The sequence below is a fragment of the Cyprinus carpio genome, chromosome B8 (assembly GCF_018340385.1).
Source record: "Cyprinus carpio isolate SPL01 chromosome B8, ASM1834038v1, whole genome shotgun sequence".
NCBI classification, from domain to species: domain Eukaryota; kingdom Metazoa; phylum Chordata; class Actinopteri; order Cypriniformes; family Cyprinidae; genus Cyprinus; species Cyprinus carpio.
The window spans coordinates 27997913-28020705 of NC_056604.1; the positions used below are offsets into that span (position 1 = coordinate 27997913).

At 40.6% G+C, this 22793-nt stretch overlaps 1 protein-coding gene across 8 annotated transcripts in view; it reads right to left on the minus strand.

The window, feature by feature from the left end:
• Positions 1–3345: 3345 nt before the first annotated feature.
• Positions 3346–22793, minus strand: part of LOC109085514 (membrane-associated guanylate kinase, WW and PDZ domain-containing protein 1-like) — a 51505-nt gene continuing 32057 nt past the window's right edge. For 5 of the 8 annotated variants that reach the window (XM_042730380.1, XM_042730377.1, XM_042730378.1 and 2 more), the window contains exons 13-21: positions 22591–22682; positions 22107–22299; positions 20437–20748; positions 19380–19577; positions 17008–17095; positions 16499–16550; positions 14766–14909; positions 8487–8625; positions 3346–6142 (exon numbers count right to left, since the gene is read on the minus strand). In XM_042730380.1, coding sequence (XP_042586314.1) covers positions 5121–6142; positions 8487–8625; positions 14766–14909; positions 16499–16550; positions 17008–17095; positions 19380–19577; positions 20437–20748; positions 22107–22299; positions 22591–22682 — 2240 coding nt within the window. In that variant the 3' untranslated portion in view covers positions 3346–5120. Of the gene's footprint in view, positions 6143–8115; positions 8205–8486; positions 8626–14765; positions 14910–16498; positions 16551–17007; positions 17096–19379; positions 19578–20436; positions 20749–22106; positions 22300–22590; positions 22683–22793 lie in introns of all 8 variants that reach the window. The other 3 variants (XM_042730382.1, XM_042730381.1, XM_042730379.1) reach the window with 2 other exon arrangements.

Below are 22793 nucleotides of genomic sequence, written 5' to 3' on the forward strand. Positions count from 1 at the left end.
GCTGAAACTTCTGCGTCTTCATGGAGAGCAGGTCATGGTTGCTTAGCAACAGCAGACGCCACTGGAGCTACAGAGTGCTTTGGAAAAAAGGAGAAAACAGCGCGCCTAGCGTTTTCCACACATTTTCAGGTGTGACATGCAAATGTGGTTTTGTTTTGAAGGAGAAAAAAAGCATATTGCTGGACTCGGTCGAGACCAACGAGAACATTTGGCGAGTCCAATGACCAAGTCCGAGACAAGTCTGATTGCAAACACCAACGAGTCTGAGACAAGTCCGAGACGATAGAAAAATGTTTCGAGACCGGACTCGAGTACTACAGCCCTACTTTCTACTGCCAATAAATCCACAACATGCTGCTGTGAGCATGTAAGAAATACTGCTGCTGAAAATATGACACATGAAATAAATATAGTATACATGAATCACCTTGTGGCAGATCTATACAGGTGGAGCTGGGGAAGGTGGAGGGTTTCTGAAGCAAGCTGCAACTGCTGGGGTAAGCCCTGGTCATATATCTGAATGCTGAGCAGCAAGCTCATTGGCTTCCAATACAAGAGAGAACCAATCAGCTGTGCCATGTGATGATGATGTCATTAGGTCAGATTGAGTTAGACCTATCGGACTGTGCCATCTAGAGTTTCATGCCAGAACTCTGTATTTATTTTAGGTTTTCAATACACTTTATTCTGTACGACTTAGTGTATACGCTTTTTTCCTCATGGGAACCAAATAAATGTCCCCACAAGATCAAAGTTTACTGTTCTTACTATACCTGTGGGGACATTTGGACCCCATAATGCAGGGAATGCCAGTAAACACACACACACACACACACACACACACACACACACACACACACACACACACACACATTGTAATGGCAAAATCAAGATAATTTATCACTGTTTCTACCTAATCAACAAAGCTGAGTTCTAACACTTTATTTCTTCTTCCTTCCATTATGTCCTTTCTCCATCTCTCCTTTGTTTGTTTATTTTATTTATAAAGCACAGTTTAATACAACAGCAGTTGCCCAAAGTGCTGTACAATAAACTTCAATCTAATACCAATAATACATGACAAATAATACAAAAATAACATACATACACAATTAGTCCAAGTTTAAAATAAAACATCCATCCAGACCTAATCGAGATTAAAAGCACGGGATAATAAATGAGATTTTAATTGAGCTTTAAAAATAGATATTGATGAAGCCATTCTGATATGCAGAGGTAATATGTTCCAAAGTTTAGGTGCAGCAACTGAGAAAGCCCGATCACCCCTAAGTTTCAGTCTGGATCTGGGAATTGTTAAGAGCAGTTGATCAGAGGACCTAAGAGATCTAGCAGATGTGTGCCGTTTTAATAAGCCAGCAAGATATGTTGGAGCTAGGCCATTTAGTGATTTAAAAACAAATAATAAAAGTTTGTATTCGATTCTGAAACGTACCGGCAACCACTCAAGCGACAATAAAATTGGTGTAATATGCTCATGCTTGCGTGTACTTGTCAGTGGTCTAGCGGCCGCGTTCTGGACTGCCTGCAAACACAGCAGTGCTTTCTGACTGACTCCTACATAAAGAGAGTTACAATAGTCAAGCCGTGAAAAAATGAAGGCATGAATGACTTTCTTGAGATCATTTAATAGTAGAAAGAATATTTTTTTTTTTCGAAAGTCTCAGATGAAAAAGCTGGATTTGACAACAGCGTTTATTTGTTTATCAAATTTAAAAGTTTTGTCAAATAATACACCCAGATTCCTCACAACTGCCTTATTATATGGAGCCAGTGGACCAAGATTGAGGTTAGGAGGCACAAAATTATCGGATGGCCCAAGCAAGATGATCTCTTTTTTTTATCATTAAGTTTTAAAAAAAAAATTAGGGACATCAAGCTTTTTATGTCATTCAGACAGGCTAGGAGGGGAGTTAAAGCACTCTTATTATTTTGTTGCAGTGGTAGATAAATTTGTGTATCGTCAGCATAGCAATGAAAGTAGACACCATGCTTCTTGAAAATAGATCTCAAAGGAAGCATGTATAATGAAAACAAGAGAGGAGCAAGAATGGACCCTTGAGGAACCCCATAAGTTAGTGGAGTTGGAGTTGAGAAAAATTCACCCAGATTAACTGCAAAGCTTCTGTTAGATAAGTAAGACTTAACCCACTGAAGGGCAACTCCTCGAAAGCCAACATAATGCTCCAGACGAGAAACCAAGATACTATGATCTATGGTATCAAATGCCGCACTAATATCTAATAATACCAAGATTGCTGAGGCTCCAGAATCAACGCTTAATAAAATATCATTATATACTTTTAAAAGCGCTGTTTATTTAAACACTTTTTTGGAGATTTGTAACATTTAACAAAAAAAAGAAAAAGAAAAAAAAATCACACAAAAATATTAATTGTATTTAAATTCTCATCACTGATTTTATTTGCACTCAATTTTGTGCATTCCGCTAATATATTACATGGCTGATAATTGTTTTATAAAAGAAGGAAGAGTGGTTAATATTTTTTTTTGGGGGGAAACAAATTTTTTATATCTGTGTGTTTTTTCAGATTTGATGGTGAACATTTGAAGCCAGACATTTACCGGATGAAAGTCATAACTGAAGTAGAAATGTGTGTGTTTGATGCATGAAAACAATGATCATTAGTTCTCATGTCAGGCACACACGTTTGAGCTTCTGTTTGCCATATTTAATGTGCATAAGATAAAATAAAAATATAATGTACTTTTCAAGATGAAATTAAATTGTAAGAAGAAAATAATATTTAAGTACAGTAATCAAGTAAAATTACTCAAGTATTTTTCACCTCTGCTTTCACTTTTATACTCCCTGAGAGTCATGTTATTAGACAAACATTTTTAAGAACTTTTCATCAGAACACGTTTTAAATACTTTAAGCATTAAAAATGTATAAATAACAAATCATTTTTTGTTGAGAAATATTAATCTACAACAATATTGAAATGTTTGGAATTGGTTTGATTTTTATTACTTATATTTGCGGCTGAAGTTATGAAAGCTTACTTGGTGATATGTAGCCTTCTTACACTAAATTAGGAGCAATTATTTTTATTATTAATTAATTTTGAGTACATATTTATTGTGTTTATGGTAGAGGGTCAGTAAATTTGTAGGATGAGCATTTAGAAACAAGTATTAGCAATTTTTTTTACAGAAAATATACCACATTATATCATGGGGACTCAAATGGCACTGAATGCTAGGAATGACCCGTTCAGGTTATCACTGAGCTCAGTTATACGCTCATTTGGTTTTTTAACTATACAGTATAATTTCATACCAAAAAAATGAACACAGAATTGTGAATTTGTATGAAAAACTTTATTTGATAATAAAAATAGCATTCACAGACTTCTTTTTGATAGCTACATATACATTGTGATCCATCCAAACAAGAAAAAAAGCTTTACTGTGTAAGTCCACGTCTACTTGAACTTAGACTAATGTTATGTGTAATTTTATGAGTCAAATAACGCTATGGACAATGCAGAATTTATATATTTATATTTATATATATATATGCATAGTTTCATAAAAAAAAAAAAAAAAAAAACCTTTGACCATATACATGTACTGCTTTTATCAACACAGAAAAAAGCATTTAAAATCCATAGAACTTTTCAGAGACCACAGACAGTATACAAGATCTCTAGAAAAAAAGCAGGCTATCCATCACAACAGATAATCAACCCCCTTCCCATCCGTCCTGGAGAGAGGGGAAATACAACTTTACATACGCCTGATTCTGAGCACACACGTTACTCACAGTTCCAGTGAGCGGAGTAGAAACATATCCGCATCTTCTTTTAGGTGGACATCTTTCCTAAATTTTTTTTGGACAGAGAAAAGGCAATAGCATCCTTACCTACACAGGTTTGAAGTACACACAGTAATAAAGTTTGTACAAAAGACAGCAGCTGATACGTTCATTTTGATACAGTACTATTCAGATGACACTGAAGGAATTCCCTGTTCTCGGTCCTGTCAAAATGCACAGAACAGCTGTGTTCCCAAACAAACACGTATTGCGTCTGCATATCACCGAAGCTCAGTGGCTCTCGAGAGCGGGACGGAAAACGAGTGGAGGCTCAGATTGGCAGATTGCGCCAGGTGCCGTTTTCACGGTGTCTTTTGGATCGGATCTGGCGACCTGGATCTTCCGTGCTGCAACTACATTCAGCTCAAAATGTGTGCTGCGTCGATGTGTCATTTATTTTCACAAGCTTGTTAAGGGATTCCATTCATTCAGAGCATTTCAATCGCCTTTGGTACTTGACTTTATGGAGGTAAATGTGTCTGCATAAGAGACAATTCAAAATACTTCAGACCTTTGCTTCAAATCCCTCAATTAGAACAGCCTCTCACATTTCATATATCCAGTGTTTTTTTCATAGTAATGTATTAGCTATGTTCCTGTAGCTCAACTGGCCTGTGGTTTGTTTCCAAAGGAACACACTGATATACAGGCTGAATGCACTTTTTAAAAAGCATCCGATTCATTCCTAAATTAACTTGCTTTAAGCTAAAGTTGGGTCAAGTTTTCTCAATTGTGCATATGTGCCTTTAGACTAAGTTCTGGTAATTATGGAGAAAAAAAAATTGTGCGACAACAATATTTTTCTGCCTTCATTTTTTCCCTCTTTTTTGCTAATGGGCGGCTCACGCCTCGGTCCAGTGCAGTGTTAGGACTAACAAAATCAGATATTATACAACAGACCAAGACTGAATTATGCTTTTTTTCATCTGGACATCCCATCGAGTTACATTTCAGTTTTTCAAAATAAATATACAGCTTAAATATATATTACTCAATTAAACAGTAGCATTATAGTCTGAGTTCAGGTCTCGCCACACGTCTATTAAAATGAACAAACAAAGAAACAAACGCTGAATGCTTGTGCTCTGGTTCAGTAAATCTCAATTTGGAGAAAAGAGGACACGTAAAGTGGATGCATTTTGGAAAAAAAAGAAAAGTCTGTGTCTAACAAAACATGGATCTCACTCGCAACACAACATATAAAAACAAACTAGAAAAAGAAGCCTTGTTCCGCTGTGGTGAAGCTCAGTCGTGTGGAGCTCAGACGCTGAGGTCTGCGTGGTTCTCCTTGTAAAGCCGTCTCTTGCCCGGAGAGCTCTGGACGAGGCCGAGGCCCACACTGCTGGCTTTCAGTGCGCTGTAATAATCCCTAAGCTGTGGAGCAGCGCTCTCTTCCAGGTAACTTCCGTCGCTGCTGCTGTCCGATCTCCTGCGGAAGTGTCTTTCAGGGGCTCCGTTCATGAAGTAACCCTGTCTCTCAGCTTGACTGGACGGAGAGCTGCTGAGCAGAACGTTCCTGTTCTTTAGGCCACGTTCAGGTGTGCGAGCGAGAGCGTGGGCCGTGGGTTTGTGGGGTCGCTCAGGGGTGGATGTGAAGTAGCCCTCTTTGCTGTAGTTCCTGCAGGGTGACTGGGGCTCCTTCTGGGGCCGGACAAGCCTTTCTGGAGTGGAGATCTGGCACAGCAGGTCCTGGGAAGAGTCTTGATAGCTCCGTTCAGGGGACTGATCTTTATAAGAGCGTGTCGTTCGCCGGTCCACAGACTTGGCCCTGCGGCGGTCTGGAGAGGTGTTGCGCTTCCGGGTGGAGGAGCGATCCAAGGACCCGCTGCGCACCTGAGACCCCGCGCTACTCTGCGCGTCCACCGATGGTTTGCGGCCTCGCCTCAGGAGATCCTGGTTGGAGGTTTTCCTCCCAAATCCACCCTCTTTCCTCAGCGTTTTGAAGAGCTTGGCAATGCCGCTCTCGGACTCGGACTTCTTGACCTTGCGGTGGGAGTTGTTTTTGCTGCTGTCGGGGGACGACGAGGGGCTGGGGTGGTTGTTCCAGGAAGGCTGGTGCGGAGCGCTGGGATACAGTCCTGCACTGCTGTCCCTCTCTCGTTCCCTCGCCTGATCGTGCTGCCTGTCTTTCGGTTGCTGCTGCTTGGGCTGGGATGGTGTGTGATGCTTTAATGTATAGCTGGACTCGGACGGATGATGAAAGGGGCCGCTGGCCAGCAAGGTCCTCACTTCCGAATTATTTTGTGGCCCGGGTGAGGGAGGGTAGCTGTCTTTTGAGCCGTCTGGAAATGAATAAAGAAAGGCATTACATTAGGCCACTGAAAACACTCAGCTGTTATCAGTTAAGACGTCACACGAAACTTGAACAAACAGACAGCACTTGATGCGATCGAGCATAAAAGCAAACATTTCATTCAACAACATCTATACACGAGCAGGCAAAGGTTTGGACACACCTACTTGTGTTTTATTCAATCAAGTCATCAAAACAATTAAACTACACAAGTGGAAACTGACCAAGAACACGCAAAACTATCTTGCATTTATTTGCATTTCTGCAAAGTTCTGTACCCAGCTTTGCCCTAGATTAAAGCTCTGAAAAACTACGGTTTATAACTATATTACATACTATTTGTTTCATCTGACCGGGCAGTTGTGGTCACCACCACGAGAACGGCAGAAATCTCTACTGCTTAAGCATGTCATGCTTTGCTCCCCAAAAATAGGAGTGGATCAAAAATTGTTGCAAATTGTCAAATGATATCATTCGGAGGCATCAACAATGGATGGCAGCTCCATCATCCGGTCATGGGCAAGAACCTTGTCTTTTAGTGTCGTGGGGGCCAAGCTTATGATAAAGAGACGGTGAGTGGGGGCTAACGGGTCGTTTAGACCAACTACACTTATTGCCACCCGTGGTCTCTATGGTAGCGGTTTAGTTCTGTAAGGGAGTCAAAATATATCCATTTTAACTTTGCTTTTAAAACTGATTTCCTGAACGTTTTTTATTCTCTTGAATATACAACTCTGAGTTTTATGCAACTCTGTTTTCATGGGCTTCAAGAGGTTTGCAGAGAGATTCAAGTCTTATCATAGCGAGGACACGGCGTGGCATCAGCCAGCAGCAGACAGAAGAGCTGCAACCTCCAGACTCTCAGAAGGACAGGCTGCCAGTGACGACATTCTGAGCTTCAAACATCACCGTTATAGACACAGCAGACGGTGTCGAGACTGATGGACTTGAACTATGAGTATGTGCAGTGCTGGGGTGCCCGGGTTCGAGAAGCACTGCTTTAGAGCATACTATGCCATTAGGTTGAGACAAGAAAGATATGCCAAGGACAAATGGACAACAGTGTTAAAGTTGTTCAGGGTAACAGCAAGATGGGGTGGAAAGGAAAATGTCCTCAAAATGAACCTTACCAAACTACAAGCTGAAACTATCAGTTGGCTCCTAATCTCAAATTCAGTAAAACTTTAGTATAGGGACAAATTCTCACTATTAACTAGTTGTTTATTAGCAACATATTGGCTGTTTATTAGTACTTATAAAGCACATATTCTGCATGACCATATTCTACATCCGTAATCCTACCCCAAACCTAAAATTAACAACTACCTCACTAACTATTAATGAGCAGCAATTCAGGAGTTTATTGTGGAAAAAAAGTCACTAATGGTTTGTTAATAGCGAGAACTGGACCTTAAAATAAAGTGTGACCGAGAACTCCTCCTGGTCCATTGACACAGGCATTTTCTCTTCCAATTATTTTACTTTATTTAAAGGTTAGATTACCACAGATATTTTGTATGGCCTGTTTTGCATACATGCATCAAGGCTTCTAATATTTGTGGAGGACACGGTTTGTCATTACTACAACACTTTTTCAAGTTGTATCTTTTTATCACAAGACCAGAATACAAAAGCACACTCATTTCATTACTTGCTTATGGGTGAATCTAACAAAACTTGTTCGATGGATAATAACAAAAGACCCAGGCAAGTTCTTGTAACATTCACCCATCTGTGCTATCAGTGTCCACAACATCCACACACTGTCCATCACACAGACATCTGGGCATTCATTCCATCAGGAGCATGAATCCACTGAGCATGCGATCAGAGGCCAGCGGCTGATGCATTCACCGGGTGAGATGAGAGCGGGTGAGGCTGCGACACGCGTGTGCCTAAGCGGGGCTTATAAGTGCGACTGGGTGACAGGAAGGGTTGACACACAGAATGTCCTTTACAAACCGTGGCTTGGTTTTGACCCATTAGGTAGAAGCAGGGCTCGCCCAGCTTATCATTCCTCAGACAGGCAGCGAGATGGGGGCCCATCATAGCTGAGGAGCCCACCAGAGAACGAGAGATCAGGGAGAGAAAGAAACAGAGATAAATAAAGAGAAAGGAAACATGCAGCACTCCGACAAATCACAACAGTTTTATTGGCTGACTGAAGAGCTGAAGAGCTCACTCTCTAGATGAACACATAACAGAGGCTGACTGATCACCGAGAAGTAACAGTGTTATGGTAGAGAACAAGAAGAGAAGACAGTTCAGGATAGATTAAAACACAAAGACTGAAAACTTTGAAACAAAATGCAATTAACTTGTTCGTTACCCACCGTACTCTGGGACGGATCCGTCTCCTCTCTTCAGCACCAGTCGAGCTCGTCTGTCTCCGGTCTTGATCAGCTCGATGGCGCGAGAATGCTTCATATTTTTCGTGCTTTCACCATTGATCTCCAGTATTTCATCACCCACCTGTAAACGAGGCGGACACCACCATTAGCTTATGGGAGGCTCAAGAGGGCACAAATCAAAATGCTATCTGTTAACAGCTGAAAACATACACTTGTAACATTACACTTGTGTCAAGTCAAGTCGTCACCTTTATGCATATAGCGCTTTAAACAAAAAAGATTGCATCAAAGCAACTGAACAACATTAATTAGGAAAACAGTGTGTCAATAATGCAAAATGACAGTTAAAGGCAGTTCATCATTGAATTCAGTGATGTCATCATGCAGCTCAGTTCAGTTTAAATAGTATCTGTTCAATAATTTGCCATCAAGTCAACGATATCGCTGTAAATGAAGTGTCCCCAACTAAGCAAGCCAGAGGCGACAGAGGCAAGGAACCAAAACTCCATCGGTGACAGAATGGAGAAAAAAACCTTGGGAGAAACCAGGCTCAGTCTAGCCTCTGGTCTTGTCCCGGTGGTGGTCTGAGACAAGGTCTTTACAGGGGATCTGTCTCTGGGGCTCTACTTGTGTTACTGGTTAACGAATCTTGACCGATGCTGAATTTGGTAAAGTGTGAAAAAAAAAAAAAAAAAATGGTTACAGTGCCGTGAATAGGGTTTTGACCCCTTCCTTTTTTTTTTCTTGCATATTGTCACACTTGAAAGATTCAGATCATCAAACTAATTTTTATGTTACACAAAGATAATGCAAGTAAATACAAAATGCAGTTTTTAAATGATGATTTCATTTATTAAGGGAAAAAAGCTGTCTGAACCTGCCTGGCCCTACGTGAAAAAGTAATTGCCCCCTCCTGTTAAATCATGAAAGAACTGTGATTAATCACATTATTTTAGAAAGCTGAGTTAAATTTCACTAGCCACACACAGACCTGATTACTGCCAGACCTGTTGAATCAAGACATCACCTGTCTGACAAAGTCAAGCATGCTTAAAGAGCAACACATCATGCCTCAATCTAAAGAAATTCAAGAGCAGATGAGAAACAAACTAGTTGACATGTATCAGTCTGGAAAGGGTTATAAAGCCATTTCTAAGGCTTTGGGACTCCAGCGAACCACGGTCAGAGCCATTATCCACAAATGGAGAAACCTGGAACAGTGGTGAACATTCCCAGGAGTGGCCTGCCTACAAAATTACTCCAAGAGTGCAATGACGACTCATTCAGGAGGTCACAGAAGAACCCAGAGCAACATCTAAAGAACTGCAGACCTCACTTGCCTCAATTAAGGTCAGTGTTGATGATTCAACAATAGGAAAGAGACTGGGCAGAAACGGCATCCATGGGAGAGTTCCAAAGCTAAAGCCACTGCTGACCAAAAAGAACACAAGGCTTGTCTCACATTTACCAAAAAAATATCTTGATTATTCCCAAGAACTTTGGGCAAATATTCTGTGGACTGACGAGACAAAAGTTGAACTTTTTGGAAGGTGTGTGTCCCGTTACATCTGGCATATAACCAACACAGCATTTCATAAAAAGAACATCATACCAACAGTTGAACATGGTGGTCATAGTGTGATGGTCTGGGGTCAGGACCTGGATGACTTTCCATAATTGATGGAACCATGAATTCTGCGCTCTATCAGAAAATCCTGAAGGAGAATGTCCGGCTATCAGTTTGTGACTTAAAGCTCAAGCGCACTTGGGTTGTGCAGCAGGACAATGATCCCAAACACACCAGAGAGTCCACCTCTGAATGGCTCAAGAAAAGCTAAATGAAGGTTTTGAAGTGGACAAGTCAAAGTCCAGACTTAAATCAGATTGAGATGCTGTGGCATGACCTTAAAACAGTCCAATCATGCTCGAAAACCCTCCAATGTGGCTGAATTAAAACAATTCTGCAAAGAAGAGTGGACCAACATTCCTCCACAGCGATGTGAGAGACTCATTGCCAGTTATCTCAAACACTTGATTGCAGGTGTTGCTGGAAAGAGTGGCACAACCAGTTATTAGGTTTAGGGGGCAAATACTTTTTCACGTATGGCCAGTTAGGTTTGAACAGCTTTTCTTCTTTAATGAATGAAATCATTATTTCAAAACTGCATTCTGTATTTACTCGCATTATATTCATGTAATATTAAATTTTTTTTGATGATCTGAATTTTTAAGTGTGACAAATAAGCAAAAAATTTAAATAAAAAAAACAGGAAGGGGGCAAAATCCTTTTCACGACTCTGTAGCTGCTAGGGATGTGACAATATCAAAATCTAATGATACAATATTATTGGGATATGAAGTCCACAATATGATATTTCAAAAGAAAAAAAGAAAAAAATGAGATGAAAATTTTGTACATTTTGAAGTTAAATTATTCTATCTAGTGCACTTTGAGAGTTAAAAAATTAAGAGCTCCGACCCATGTTCTTAACTAAGAAAACTTCAGTCAGAAAGAAGTCAGTGAACTGACTTGTAGCTAAACTTTAAAGGGGTCATATGATGCAATTTCAAGTTTTCCTTTCTCTTTGGAGTGTTACAAGCTCTTGGTGCATAAAGAAGATCTGTAAAGCTGCAAAGACTAAAGTATCAAACCCAAAGAGAGATTCTTTATAAAAGTTAAGACTCAACCGCGCACTCCTAAAACGCCTCGTTTAAACACACCCCCACACGTCTATGTCACGATGTGGGAAGATTTGTATAACACCACCCAAAAGTTCATGCAAAGAAAGAAGGCGTAACTTTTATTCTCGCTGTTGCCGCCGGCGTCATGTTGTGGAGACACTGTGTTTCATTGTGAAAGTGAAACTACTTTGTTTGGCCTTCCAAAAGAGGACGATATCCACTTCGTCATGCCTGGAGGTGATCCGTGCTGATCACTGAGGAAATACATCAACTTCGCACTGTGGATCGCCAGATCGGCTTTCACCGTGGATGAAGCGGAGTCCCGCGGATAAGTAGGTTAAGTTGTATTTACAACACTGTTCCAGAACAGTTCGACCCAGATATTCAGATATGTGCAGCATATTTTATGGAGGACTGTTTCCTGATCCTGCGAGAGAACACTACAATGCAGGCTGTTCTGACTCACAGTCTGTAAGTATGTTTACACTTGTAAAGGACGCTGATTCAAACGCGACTTTTAAACAGTGTAGAGTAGAGCTTGTAGTTTGTTGTTTCTCCGATCACAAATGCAGACATGTTTTTGCACAAATGCAGACATGGTTTTATGTTTACGTGGCACAATGCAACGCAATGCCTAAAAACACAGTATAAGTCATTATAATCAGTAATTATGTCCCCTTTGTAATGGGTTTTATTGTTGTTGTCTTGTCACGCCGGTGTTCTGACTGGGACACACATCACAGTACGGTGAGGGGCGTAACATTTCCGTCACACGCTTGAGGTATTCGGCCAATCACAATGCACTGGATAGCTGGCCAATCAGAGCACACCTCTCTTTTCAGATCGATGAGCTTTGTAAAAATCGATGCGTTTCAGAAGGCGGGGCATAGAAGAGAAACAATAATGTCGAGTATGTGGAAAATAATGTGTTTTTTTTTACCTTAAACCACATAAACACATTATATACCAAATACACAAAATAATGTTCTTTTTAGCAACATTATATGACCCCTTTGAAGGGGACTCAACCCTTTTTTTTTATTTATTTTATACTGTCTTAGTCTAAATTACATTCACACTGGGGTTTAAGGAATAAAAATAATAATTAAAGCTGCAAGCTGTGATGAAAGGGTCCTCACACCCGGGCTCACCACCACCCGGTGGCCATAGGAGAACAGCGAACGTTGGTCCATATGCTTATAAAATGGTAAATATTTGTGCCACATTTCCTGCTGCCAACAGGTGGCGCTATGATTATAACTGAATATTGGAACGTAAATGTCTTCAGGCCAGGACTCTTACCAAATATGTAAATTTTGCGGCAGATCGGACATTGCATGTTTAAGTTAGTGTAAAACAAGTAATTTCCTGTTGCCAGCAGGTGGCGCTATGACTGTAAATCAATATTGGCCTTAAGATGAGTTCAGGCCAAGACTCTTATCAAACATGTGAAGTTTGGGGCAGATTGGGCATTGTATGCACGAGTTACAACAACTTCCTGTTTCACAGTATTAATAGCATCCTTTAGCACATAGTAAGTGTTGCTAGCATGTTTGGGAATATTTCTAGCATGTTTAGCACACAATGGCATATTTTACTGTGTTGCTAATAGTGAATAACATTGTAAAACATGTCACTTTCTGTTGCCAGTAGGTGGCGCTATAACTATAACTAAATATGAGCATGTAGATATCTTCAGGACAGGACTCTAATCAAACTTGTGAAGTTTGAAGCAGATTGGACATTGTATGCCTGAGTTACAGTAATGTTAGGTTTCACTGCATTAATAGCATGCTTTAGCACTTAGCTAAGTGTTGCTAGCATGTATTAGTATGTTTCTAGCATGTTGCCAGCCTATTTAACACTTGTTGATGCTTTTTAATATGTTCCTAGGAGTCTATAACAGTTTTAACCATGTCACTTCCTGTTGCCAGCAGGTGGCGCTATGACTATAACTGAATTTGGTCATGAGTGCTTGTTCAGGACAGAATACCTATCACACATGTGAAGTTTGGGGCAGATCGGACATTGCTTGCCTGAGTTACAGCAACTTCCTGTTTCACGGCGAAACATCAAACTTTGTCAGGCCGCCAGGGACACACCCCTTGACCAAAACTCAAAACCTTCGCAATTTAACATCACAAAGGTCTTATGATGACCCTCACCAAATTTGAAGATAATCCGATAAAAACTGAAGGAGGAGTTCGTCAAAGCTCGTCGTTTTGGCAATGGAAATGCCAAAAACTGCACAAAAATCGGACAGGAAATTCAAAATAACTTACTTCCTGTTGGGTTCTGGATTTTGTACCAAGAGACTTTTTTTGTAGATAATGGTGTGTTGCACGTGTGTACCGATTTTCATGCATGTATGTGAAACGTAGCTCGAGGCGCACTCCGTTGAATTTTTACAGGTGGCGCTATCGAGCCATTTTGCCACACCCACTTCATTATTTCATAGGTGTATTATTTTTGCTTTACCCTACAGAAGGAAAATTACATTGCTTCTTTCCTAATTTCTACACTTGAAGGAGATATATTGAATTTGGACTGTTTAAACTGCTAGCTGTCAGCGATTCATACTGCACTTTGAGCTTTTAATCATCTGCTGCTGTGTTCCCAAACACGCACTAAACTCACAGCATGTGAAATAAAGGAGTTGACTGCATTCATTCAGTGTGAACGGAGCTGTTCTGAGACTCGGAAAACACCGGATCACGAGCTGATCGTCTGAAACAAGTGTGTGCTTCGCTTTGAAACACAGCAAAAACAGACTTGATGGAGGGATTAAGCATGTTGTGCTTTCAGTTTTAGTTGGTTTGACAGATACTGTGCCAAAGCATAATGGCCCAAAGCAAATATATTTTAAAAATGTTTATTTTGCCTGGAAGACCTATCGTTTCATATCGTCATGTGACCACAATAATATCGAGACAGTTTTGATATTGCGATATTGATAATATCGTTACATCCCTATTAGCTACTGTTCGTAGTAGAATGCTAATCTCGGTTTAGATTAGATTAGATTCAACTTTACTGTCACTGCACATGTACAGTGTTTAGAGGTGGACACGGACACTGAAAGAGAAATGAAGCAGTAATGACACACACAGGCTTCTAATGCCAAAGTTGTAGGTAACCGTCAGTTGTGTCCCAACACAGCAAGCAAAAATCAAGCTGTCAAAATGAGCAGCTGGTGAATGCATCTGAACATCAAGGGTCAGCGGTTTTAAAGAGCACCGGACAGTTTTCTATATAACGGTCTCTGGTCGGCTGTGGAAAGAGACAAAAGCGGCTCTCTCAGTGGACCAAAGGCTTTGGTTAATGAGAAGACATTCATCAGTGGCCTAAATCACAACATCTGCTGATCGAGAAGTAATCGTTATACGTCATGTCTCATTTGAACAGTTTCAGCAGCTGATATATGACTGTTTCTCTCTGAAGTTTAGGTGCTGTCCTCCAGGAGCAGGCCAACAGACTTTCAGTCACTCTGCCGTGTAGATTTTATGCCCCTTTCTTTCTTTTGTATCAATATATCAAAAGACTTTTATTTCATTTAAGAAAAACTTGTTTTACTCTTACCCTCATCTTGCCGTTTTTGGCAGCGGCTCCATCCTCAGCTAATCGCAGCACGTACAGATCCATGTTGTACTCCTTACCGCCTCTCAGACTGAAGCCGAAACCTTTACTCTCCCTCTCCAGATCAACCGAGTAATACTCGGCCTCCTGAACACACAAACACAACCACATCACCAAACAAACCTGACAACTACTTCATTCTGCAGTCCGTGCACTTTTTTATGATGTATCTGTTTCTCTTAGACAGCACTGTGATCAGATGAAGGCTTTGGCTCTTTAGAAGCAGACCTCCCATGTTTCTTCTTGCCAATCTTGTATTGCTGCATGTACAGTACAGATGGTCATAAACACTGTCTGAAATCAGAAATCACTACTAAAACACATCTAATACACCCAATCAAACTCTGAGTTTGTGCAATCTGGGAACCACAACACTGGAATTCACAAACAATATGTGAGCCTGGAGCACAAAACCAGTCTTAAGTCTCTGGGGTATATTTGTAGCAGTTTAATTATTAATTAAACATCATGTTCCATGAAGACATTTTGTAAATTTCATACTGTAAATATATCAAAACTTAATGTATCTCGGCCAAATATTGTCCTCCTAACAAACCATACATCAATGGAGAGATTATTTATTCAGCTTTCAGATGATGCATACATCTCTGTTTCGAAAAACTGACACTTTTGTGCTCCAGGGTCAGATATATGTTACATTGTCATTTACTAACAAAAAAAGAAAAAAAAAACAAGAAAATTGGTTCAGCCTGATATTTATGGCAAATGATGTGCTCTCAATAATGTTAAATTGTTGATATGTCAATTTTGATGTTTCAGCTCCTCTCCAGATTGGAGATGCAAATTAGGACATTTGTGTTTAATATCTGAACAGGATGGAATTAATAGTGAATTCTTCAATCCCTTAGACAAGACATATGATATTGACATTTAAACAGATTTACACTTAAAAAAGGAGAACACTGTTACACTTTTAAAAAATTATAACTAATTAAGATGATAAAACAAAGATTAGTGCATGTTACGTGTTTTTCAGTGTAGGGTTAGGAGTAAAGTTACACATCTGTTATTTCAGTGTTTTTTTTCTTCTTAATAAATCAGCAAATCTGTTTTATTTAGTCCATTATGAGGTTCTGGAGTGAAGACTGATGCGAACATTTATTTTAGGCATTTTAGCGTTCCCCCTGATTCATATGTGCTTTATAGATTAAAAAAAAAAGAAAATCTACCAATCATCAAGAAGTACAAAAGGCAGTGCAGATCCTGTATTCTTCATTTGAAGTCATGCCAGTTTTTATTGATCTATGCACCCTAGTATTGATTGAGCACAGTAATTTCACATCTTTTTGATTTGTTGGCATTTTAGCACAAGGCTGCAACATTATTAAAAAAATAATGGGTCTGAATACTCAGAGCACAAGTTCAGCCTTAAGAACAGACAGTACAACAAAAGTAAAAATATAAAATAATTGGTTAGAAAGCACCTAGTAACTGCTCGTAGGACTAGTCCTGATCCCGAACACATTTCTATCACAGTGTAAGACTTCACAAGCTGTAACTCTTCTTCTAGATTTAGTGTGCATCCCTGCTCTACACACACACACACACACACACACACACACACACACACACACACACACACACACACACACACACACACACACACACACACACACACACACACACACACACACAAACAGAGTCCAGAGCCTCACCTGACTGTAGGCGGCTGGCTGGCTCACAGCTGGCTTGGGTTTGTTATTCCTGCTGCATCAACAGAAAGGAACAGTCATGTCACCAATAACTTTTATTATCATTATTATGAGTATCATCACTAATACTGTACATCCATACACATGTTGTAAAGATCCTAGTGAAGTGTGTGTGTGTGTGTGTGTGTGTGTGTGTGTGTGTTTCACCTGGGCTCTGTGTTGTTGCTCTGAGGTGGGTGTGTGTGTGTGTGTTTCACCTGGGCTCTGTGTTGCTCTGAGGTGTGTGTGTTGTGTGTGTGTGTGTTTCACCTGGGCTCTGTGTTGCTCTGAGGTGTGTGTGTGTGTGTGTGTGTGTGTGTGTGTTTCACCTGGGCTCTGTGTTGCTCTGAGGTGTGTGTGTGTGTGTGTGTGTGTGTGTGTGTGTGTGTTTCACCTGGGCTCTGTGTTGCTCTGAGGTGTGTGTGTGTGTGTGTGTGTGTGTGTGTGTGTGTGTGTGTGTGTGTGTGTTTCACCTGGGCTCTGTGTTGCTCTGAGGTGTGTGTGTAGTGGTGATGGTGGCGATCTTCTCTGCATTGGTCAGGAGTGATGCGTTTGACGTCTCTGTTTGGGCAGAGAGAGATTAAAGATGTTTTAAAATCACTGTTAGAGAACAGAAAATGCGTGAAATGCAATTCTTATAAAAACAGTAGAAAGGATCATATCTGATTTCTGACCTCCCTACCATCTCTATGTGTGTTCTCCCAAGATAGCCTTCTTAAAATAAAAAAAAAAAAAAAAAAAGATTTGCATGTGTTCATGTGTGAGAGTTCAAAGTATCCTGATGTTTTTGATGATAGATTTGAGGATGCTGCTGTCCTCTAAACAGCATTCACACTAAACAGTCAGAGCATCTTTCACAGAACTGGATGTTATCATCAATAGCTATGTTTCCATCCAAAGATACGAATTTAACTTATGCGCAAAACTGGAATATCACATAAAACATTTACGAAAAAAGCACCCAACGTTTCCATCCAACGAGTCAAAGAGAAGAAAATCATCACTTCCTGATAAACTGGCACTAAATATCACTGAGAAAACAGGAGAAGCCACTGAATATAATAATTTTCATATGCGCCTCAGAGCGAGCAGACGAGACACAATAAATGCAGTCGTTGCTTTCTGAGGTGGATGCTGTTTGGGAACGCAGTTGTGTAAGACAGTAATTATACAGAAATACTTTGACGACAGACTTAGCTCAGAGCTTTCAGAACGACCTGAACAACATAAAGATGCTGTGAACGAGATCGGTCCGCTGATAGTCAAGTTATCCGTCTCATAGCACAAACTCACATGACTTTTTCAATGCGCATGGAGGAATTTATACAGCAAATGTGTTTCCATCGTAGTTTATGCACATTGTTTTCTTATCGGATAAACAGTTTATCCTACTCAATTGTGCGCATAAGTTTTTATGCACCTTTTTAGAATTTATGTGCATCTTGACGTTTCCATCCAGCGTTTTTTATGCGATAATCAAAAATGTACATAAAAATAGGGGGATGGAAACAGCTAATATGTGATGATCCTATGAATATATGTGTACTTTTCTGAACACTGCAGTGTATCCTTTAGATTTTACAGAAACAATAAAACCAAAGTATAAAGCCACAGGTGAATCCTGTCAGAACTGGATCATTTAGTCAAGTCAAAATCATTTAGTTTATAAGCATTTCCATAAATGGGGGCATAACTGTAAGAATAACGGTAATAATTAAAAATTACATAATGTAATTTGGATATAAAATACTGTAAAGTTTTGGGGCATAAAATAGAATTTAGAGCTTTACAGTTTGTTTCGATTTCCGCCGTTTTGAACTGTCAAAAACACATTAATCCCCAAATTAGCATCAGGCCATTTTGAGACATTTCTTCAGTTCCTCACAGCTTTTTTGATATTTGAAACAGCAAGGACTCCAAACGCTAGAGGAGCCCAAACTAGAGTCTGGGACAGTGCTGCCACCTCCAGGGTTCACTGGACAGGATGAGACAGCTTCTGTTCTCCTGAAGACAAGCTTAAAGAGTGCTTTGTTTTGGACTGGATTCAGCTCTCAGTTCTGAGCATCATATTCATACTGAACCCACACAGAGCTGTGACTCAGTAGCTCCCAGTTCATTCATCTGATTCTCCTGGTCCGAACCGCTGCTTTAAACGGTCTGATGCCATGAAACTCACAGTCTTCTTCTCAAATGGGAATCATTAAACAGGTCAGACAGCGTTCGTTTCAATCATAATGAAGTCATATACAGAGTTCCCACAGTTTCAAGATGCATCATCCTGCTTCTGTTCCTTGTTTTAAAAAGCAGACGTAATAATGATCTATTGCAGGTCAATAACAACAGCTCGTTCTGTGTGTTATACATCATTACGCCACTTCTGTCACTGAAGAACATGCTCAGTTTTCAGTCTGCTCGAGTGCTGCTGGATTAGAGAGGGTTCAAACCACCCCTCATCATCTGAAACGAAATATCGATCGCATTTGCTCAGTTTATTCTGACTGATGTGGTTTCATGTGACTTCTTCATTCGGGCTGAGCTACTAGACCACAAACAGCCTTCCAGGATCTACGTGAACACAGCTACCGTTTCTCACCAGATCTGTTCAGAGTCATTCATTCATTCATTCTGGAACTAATCATAACGGACAAACTCAGAAAGCTCAAATCTGTTCTTCATAGGAGGTCAGCAAAGATGCTGCTTCTTCTGAAGCCTTTGCTACGGTTCACTTGGCATCGTAACACTGAACTTCCATGATCAGACCAGAGAGCCTGAGGAGAACAACCACTCAACGAGCAATTCCCCACAGCAACGCTGCAGAAGGAAGGAGTGAGAACTCCGAACTCACCGTCTCCGGGAATGATGCGCAGCGAGACGGCTTTGCCGGCCTCTTTAATAAGGTTGACGATGTCCGAGTGTGATTTGTTGGTGATGGAGCAGCCGTTGACCGCCAGGATCCGATCACCCACCTTCAGCTTCCCGCAGCGGTCAGCAGGACTGCACTCGATGATACGGCCTATTTTATGAGGCATGGCCGTGTTCCCCGCTGTGTGTGTGTGTGTGTGTGTGTGTGTGTGTGTGTGTGTGTGTGTGTGTGTGTGTGTGTGTGTGTGTGTCGCAGTTCAGAAGCAGAAGGGAAAAAAGACAGACAGAGAGACAGAAGAGGAAAAAAAATAATTGACTTCAAACTAAAATAATTTCTTAACAGCATTTTCTGATGTCAAGTAAAGCCCACCAAACATCACATCCGTTGATCTAAACTCTTCTCTCAGATTTGTTGCCGTGGGTAGGGATGGGCGTATCGATCCTGAAGTATACATATATCGATACTGATGCGAGTATTGAAAGTATCAATACTCAAATCTAAAATATGGATACTAAGGTGTGTTTCATTTACCTGTAATTTTGTTTATTTAACAAAAAAAATTATGCATGCAATATGGATTAAATTGGACGTATAACCTATGTCAGCAAATAATTTTGTAGGAAAGAACTATTTTCATCTGAACTTTAATATAAACCATACACTGTCAGAACAAAAGGTTGCATTTTATGCATGCAACAGTCCTTTATGAAAATGAACCATGCTTTTATTAAAAAGACCACAGTAGATTTCCATGGTTACCATTACAGTAAGCTAGTTTAACCATGTGTTAACAAAATATAACCTAATAAGTTGCAATTAAGGCACATTGAATGCTAACATGTGTTTCAAATATAAAGTTAAGTGGGTATTATTACCCATTTTAGTAATTTAATCACTTTAATCATTTAAAAGATCCTATCGGTATGGGGATCAGTACCGATGATTCTGGTCTTTAAAAGTATCGTTATCGTATCGAAAACAGAATAAGTGGTATCTCCCATCCCTAGCCGTGCACGGGCCGAGCTCACGAACACCGTACCGAAGGTGGAGCCGGCGTCAGAGCGGGACACGGACGACACGATGACGAAGCCGAAGCCCTCGTTCTCGGCGCGCTGGATCTCCACGTCGTAGGGCTGCAGGGCGGCGGGTGCCATGTTGACCACGGTGCTGCCGGAGCCTCCGCCGCCGCCGCTGCCGATGCCGCTGGTGCTGCCGGAGCCCGAGCTGACGGTGTTGAGCGAGTTCTGGCTGCCCTGCGGCGTGCGCTTCTCCTCCGTCAGCGACGGCGCCTGCGTGCTGCTGTGGTGAGAGGAGGCCGGGGACGGCGGCACGTCCGCCTCGCCCTTGTACACTGCACACACACACACACACACACACACACCACGAGGCTCGTCAGTGCATCTGCATGATCTGTGATCCTACAGACCCACAAATGCACTGTGGTCAGTCTCTCACAAGGGCAACTTTAATGATTTAAATGTCCTATTTAATTACAGGAGAACTGACACACTGTGGTCTAAACAGTTTTCTGTCTTGCATTTTACTTTTCAAAATTTGTGATGTGAAAAAGGTGGAATTAGCACAAATGATTTACAGGCAAACATTTGACTGTTTGGTGGTCTACTGAAATGATTAGTTGTGCGTGCCCTAAATTATGTAAAAAATACATCATTTAGCATTTGATTGCATATCTGTTGATGCCATAATAGTTGCCCTAAACTTTGTGATTATGTCTTCTTTTTCCCTTCCACTCGCTGCTGTTCTTGAAATCAGTTCCCAGTAGGGCTGTGAATCTTTGAGTTGACAGTGAGATAGGTTTTCGATTCAATTCAAAAACTATTTTTTGCAAATTCAGAACGATTCCATTCGAGACAATGGACAATTAAATTCAATTCTGCATTCTTTAAGTTCATTCATAGGATAATTTAAATGCTTCCCCTAAAGTCTTTAAATGTTTATTCAGGGTACACAGCTGCCTTTATTGAGTCAGAGGGGGAAAAACAAACACTATTGTCCATTGTTAGATGCTGGTTTAAAGATGCTATAGCATGACGTATGGCATATGTAGAAATTTATGTAAGCCAAAATAATAATAATAAAAAAGGCTTTAAAAGTATTATTTTGTGTTAATTTATAGTGTTAATATATAGGCTATTAGTTTATATCACGTCATTGCATGATGTAAGCTTCTTTCCCAGCATCTCAGTAATAAAAGTGTTCATATTTAAAATGCATGCACATTACCACGAAGCACAACATTTACAGTACGGTGCTTTGTCAGTGGTCCAAGAGAATCTCAGAACTTCTGTAAAGATCAGTTTGATGTCTCTGAACTCTAAAGTGGCAATGAAATCACCACACAACCTTGTGGTGCTTTGTTTTCTCAATATTCCAGAGGTGTGAATTCAACAGATGTTGAAATGTTAGCGTGTTTAAATAATGTGACTGACTTAGATTAAGTAAATCTGACCTTGTCTCTCTCTAGTTTTTTTGAAAGTCGAAATATTATCATGCAGTTTTTCTTTTCTTATTTGAGCAAATGGGAAGGCAAAAGTATAAGTGTGGTATAAAATGTGAGAAAGGTCCACAGGATTTTCAGCATGTTATGCTGTAGTGATCTGTAGTGTTAGAAGTGATGAAAAATTAAATAGAAAATAAAACAATTAAATGAAAATCAAACTAGAATAGGAGATGCCAGTGCAGGTGTACCTCCGTAAGCGTTCTTGCGGCGGACAGTGAGGTTGACGTGACCCTGTTTAGCCGCCTGCTGCATGAGCTGCACCACCAGCTGGTGAGACTTTCCCACCACCGCCGTGCCATCGACACAGATGAGCTCGTCTCCGGAGCGCAGACGGCCGTCCTCATCCGCTGAGCCGTACTTCACTATGTGCCCTATGTAGATCTGCCATGCATTTCATGTGAAGAACAATGGTAAGCAGGCTGCAGACTGTGGCATAAGCCAATTCATGTAAAAGATTGCCTCACTGTGTTTCTCTGATACCAGGACCCTGTCCTTCATACCACGCTTAACACACTGGAGGGGAGGCTAGCATTCAAATCAATGCACGCCGTGTAAGAAAGCAGCAGTGATTGGGACAGACTCAAAGTATCAGCTCTGCTCTTACAGTTGTTGCTGGAAGGATGCGTGTGTGTGTGTGTGTGTGTGTGTGTGTGTGTGTGTTCTCTGACTCACCGGTTCTCCGGGTTCACTTCCCCCCAGGATCCGGAAGCCAAAGCCTGTGTCTTTCCTCCAGAGGAAAATGTCTTGTTCTTGAGAGTCTGGTACTGAAAAGTAAATAAATCTGTTTATTCGCCAGCATGTCTCTGCATGTAAATGTTACAAAGGAGATCGCAATGCAGATATTTTACAGATGCTCTAAAAGTCTATAAGACTTC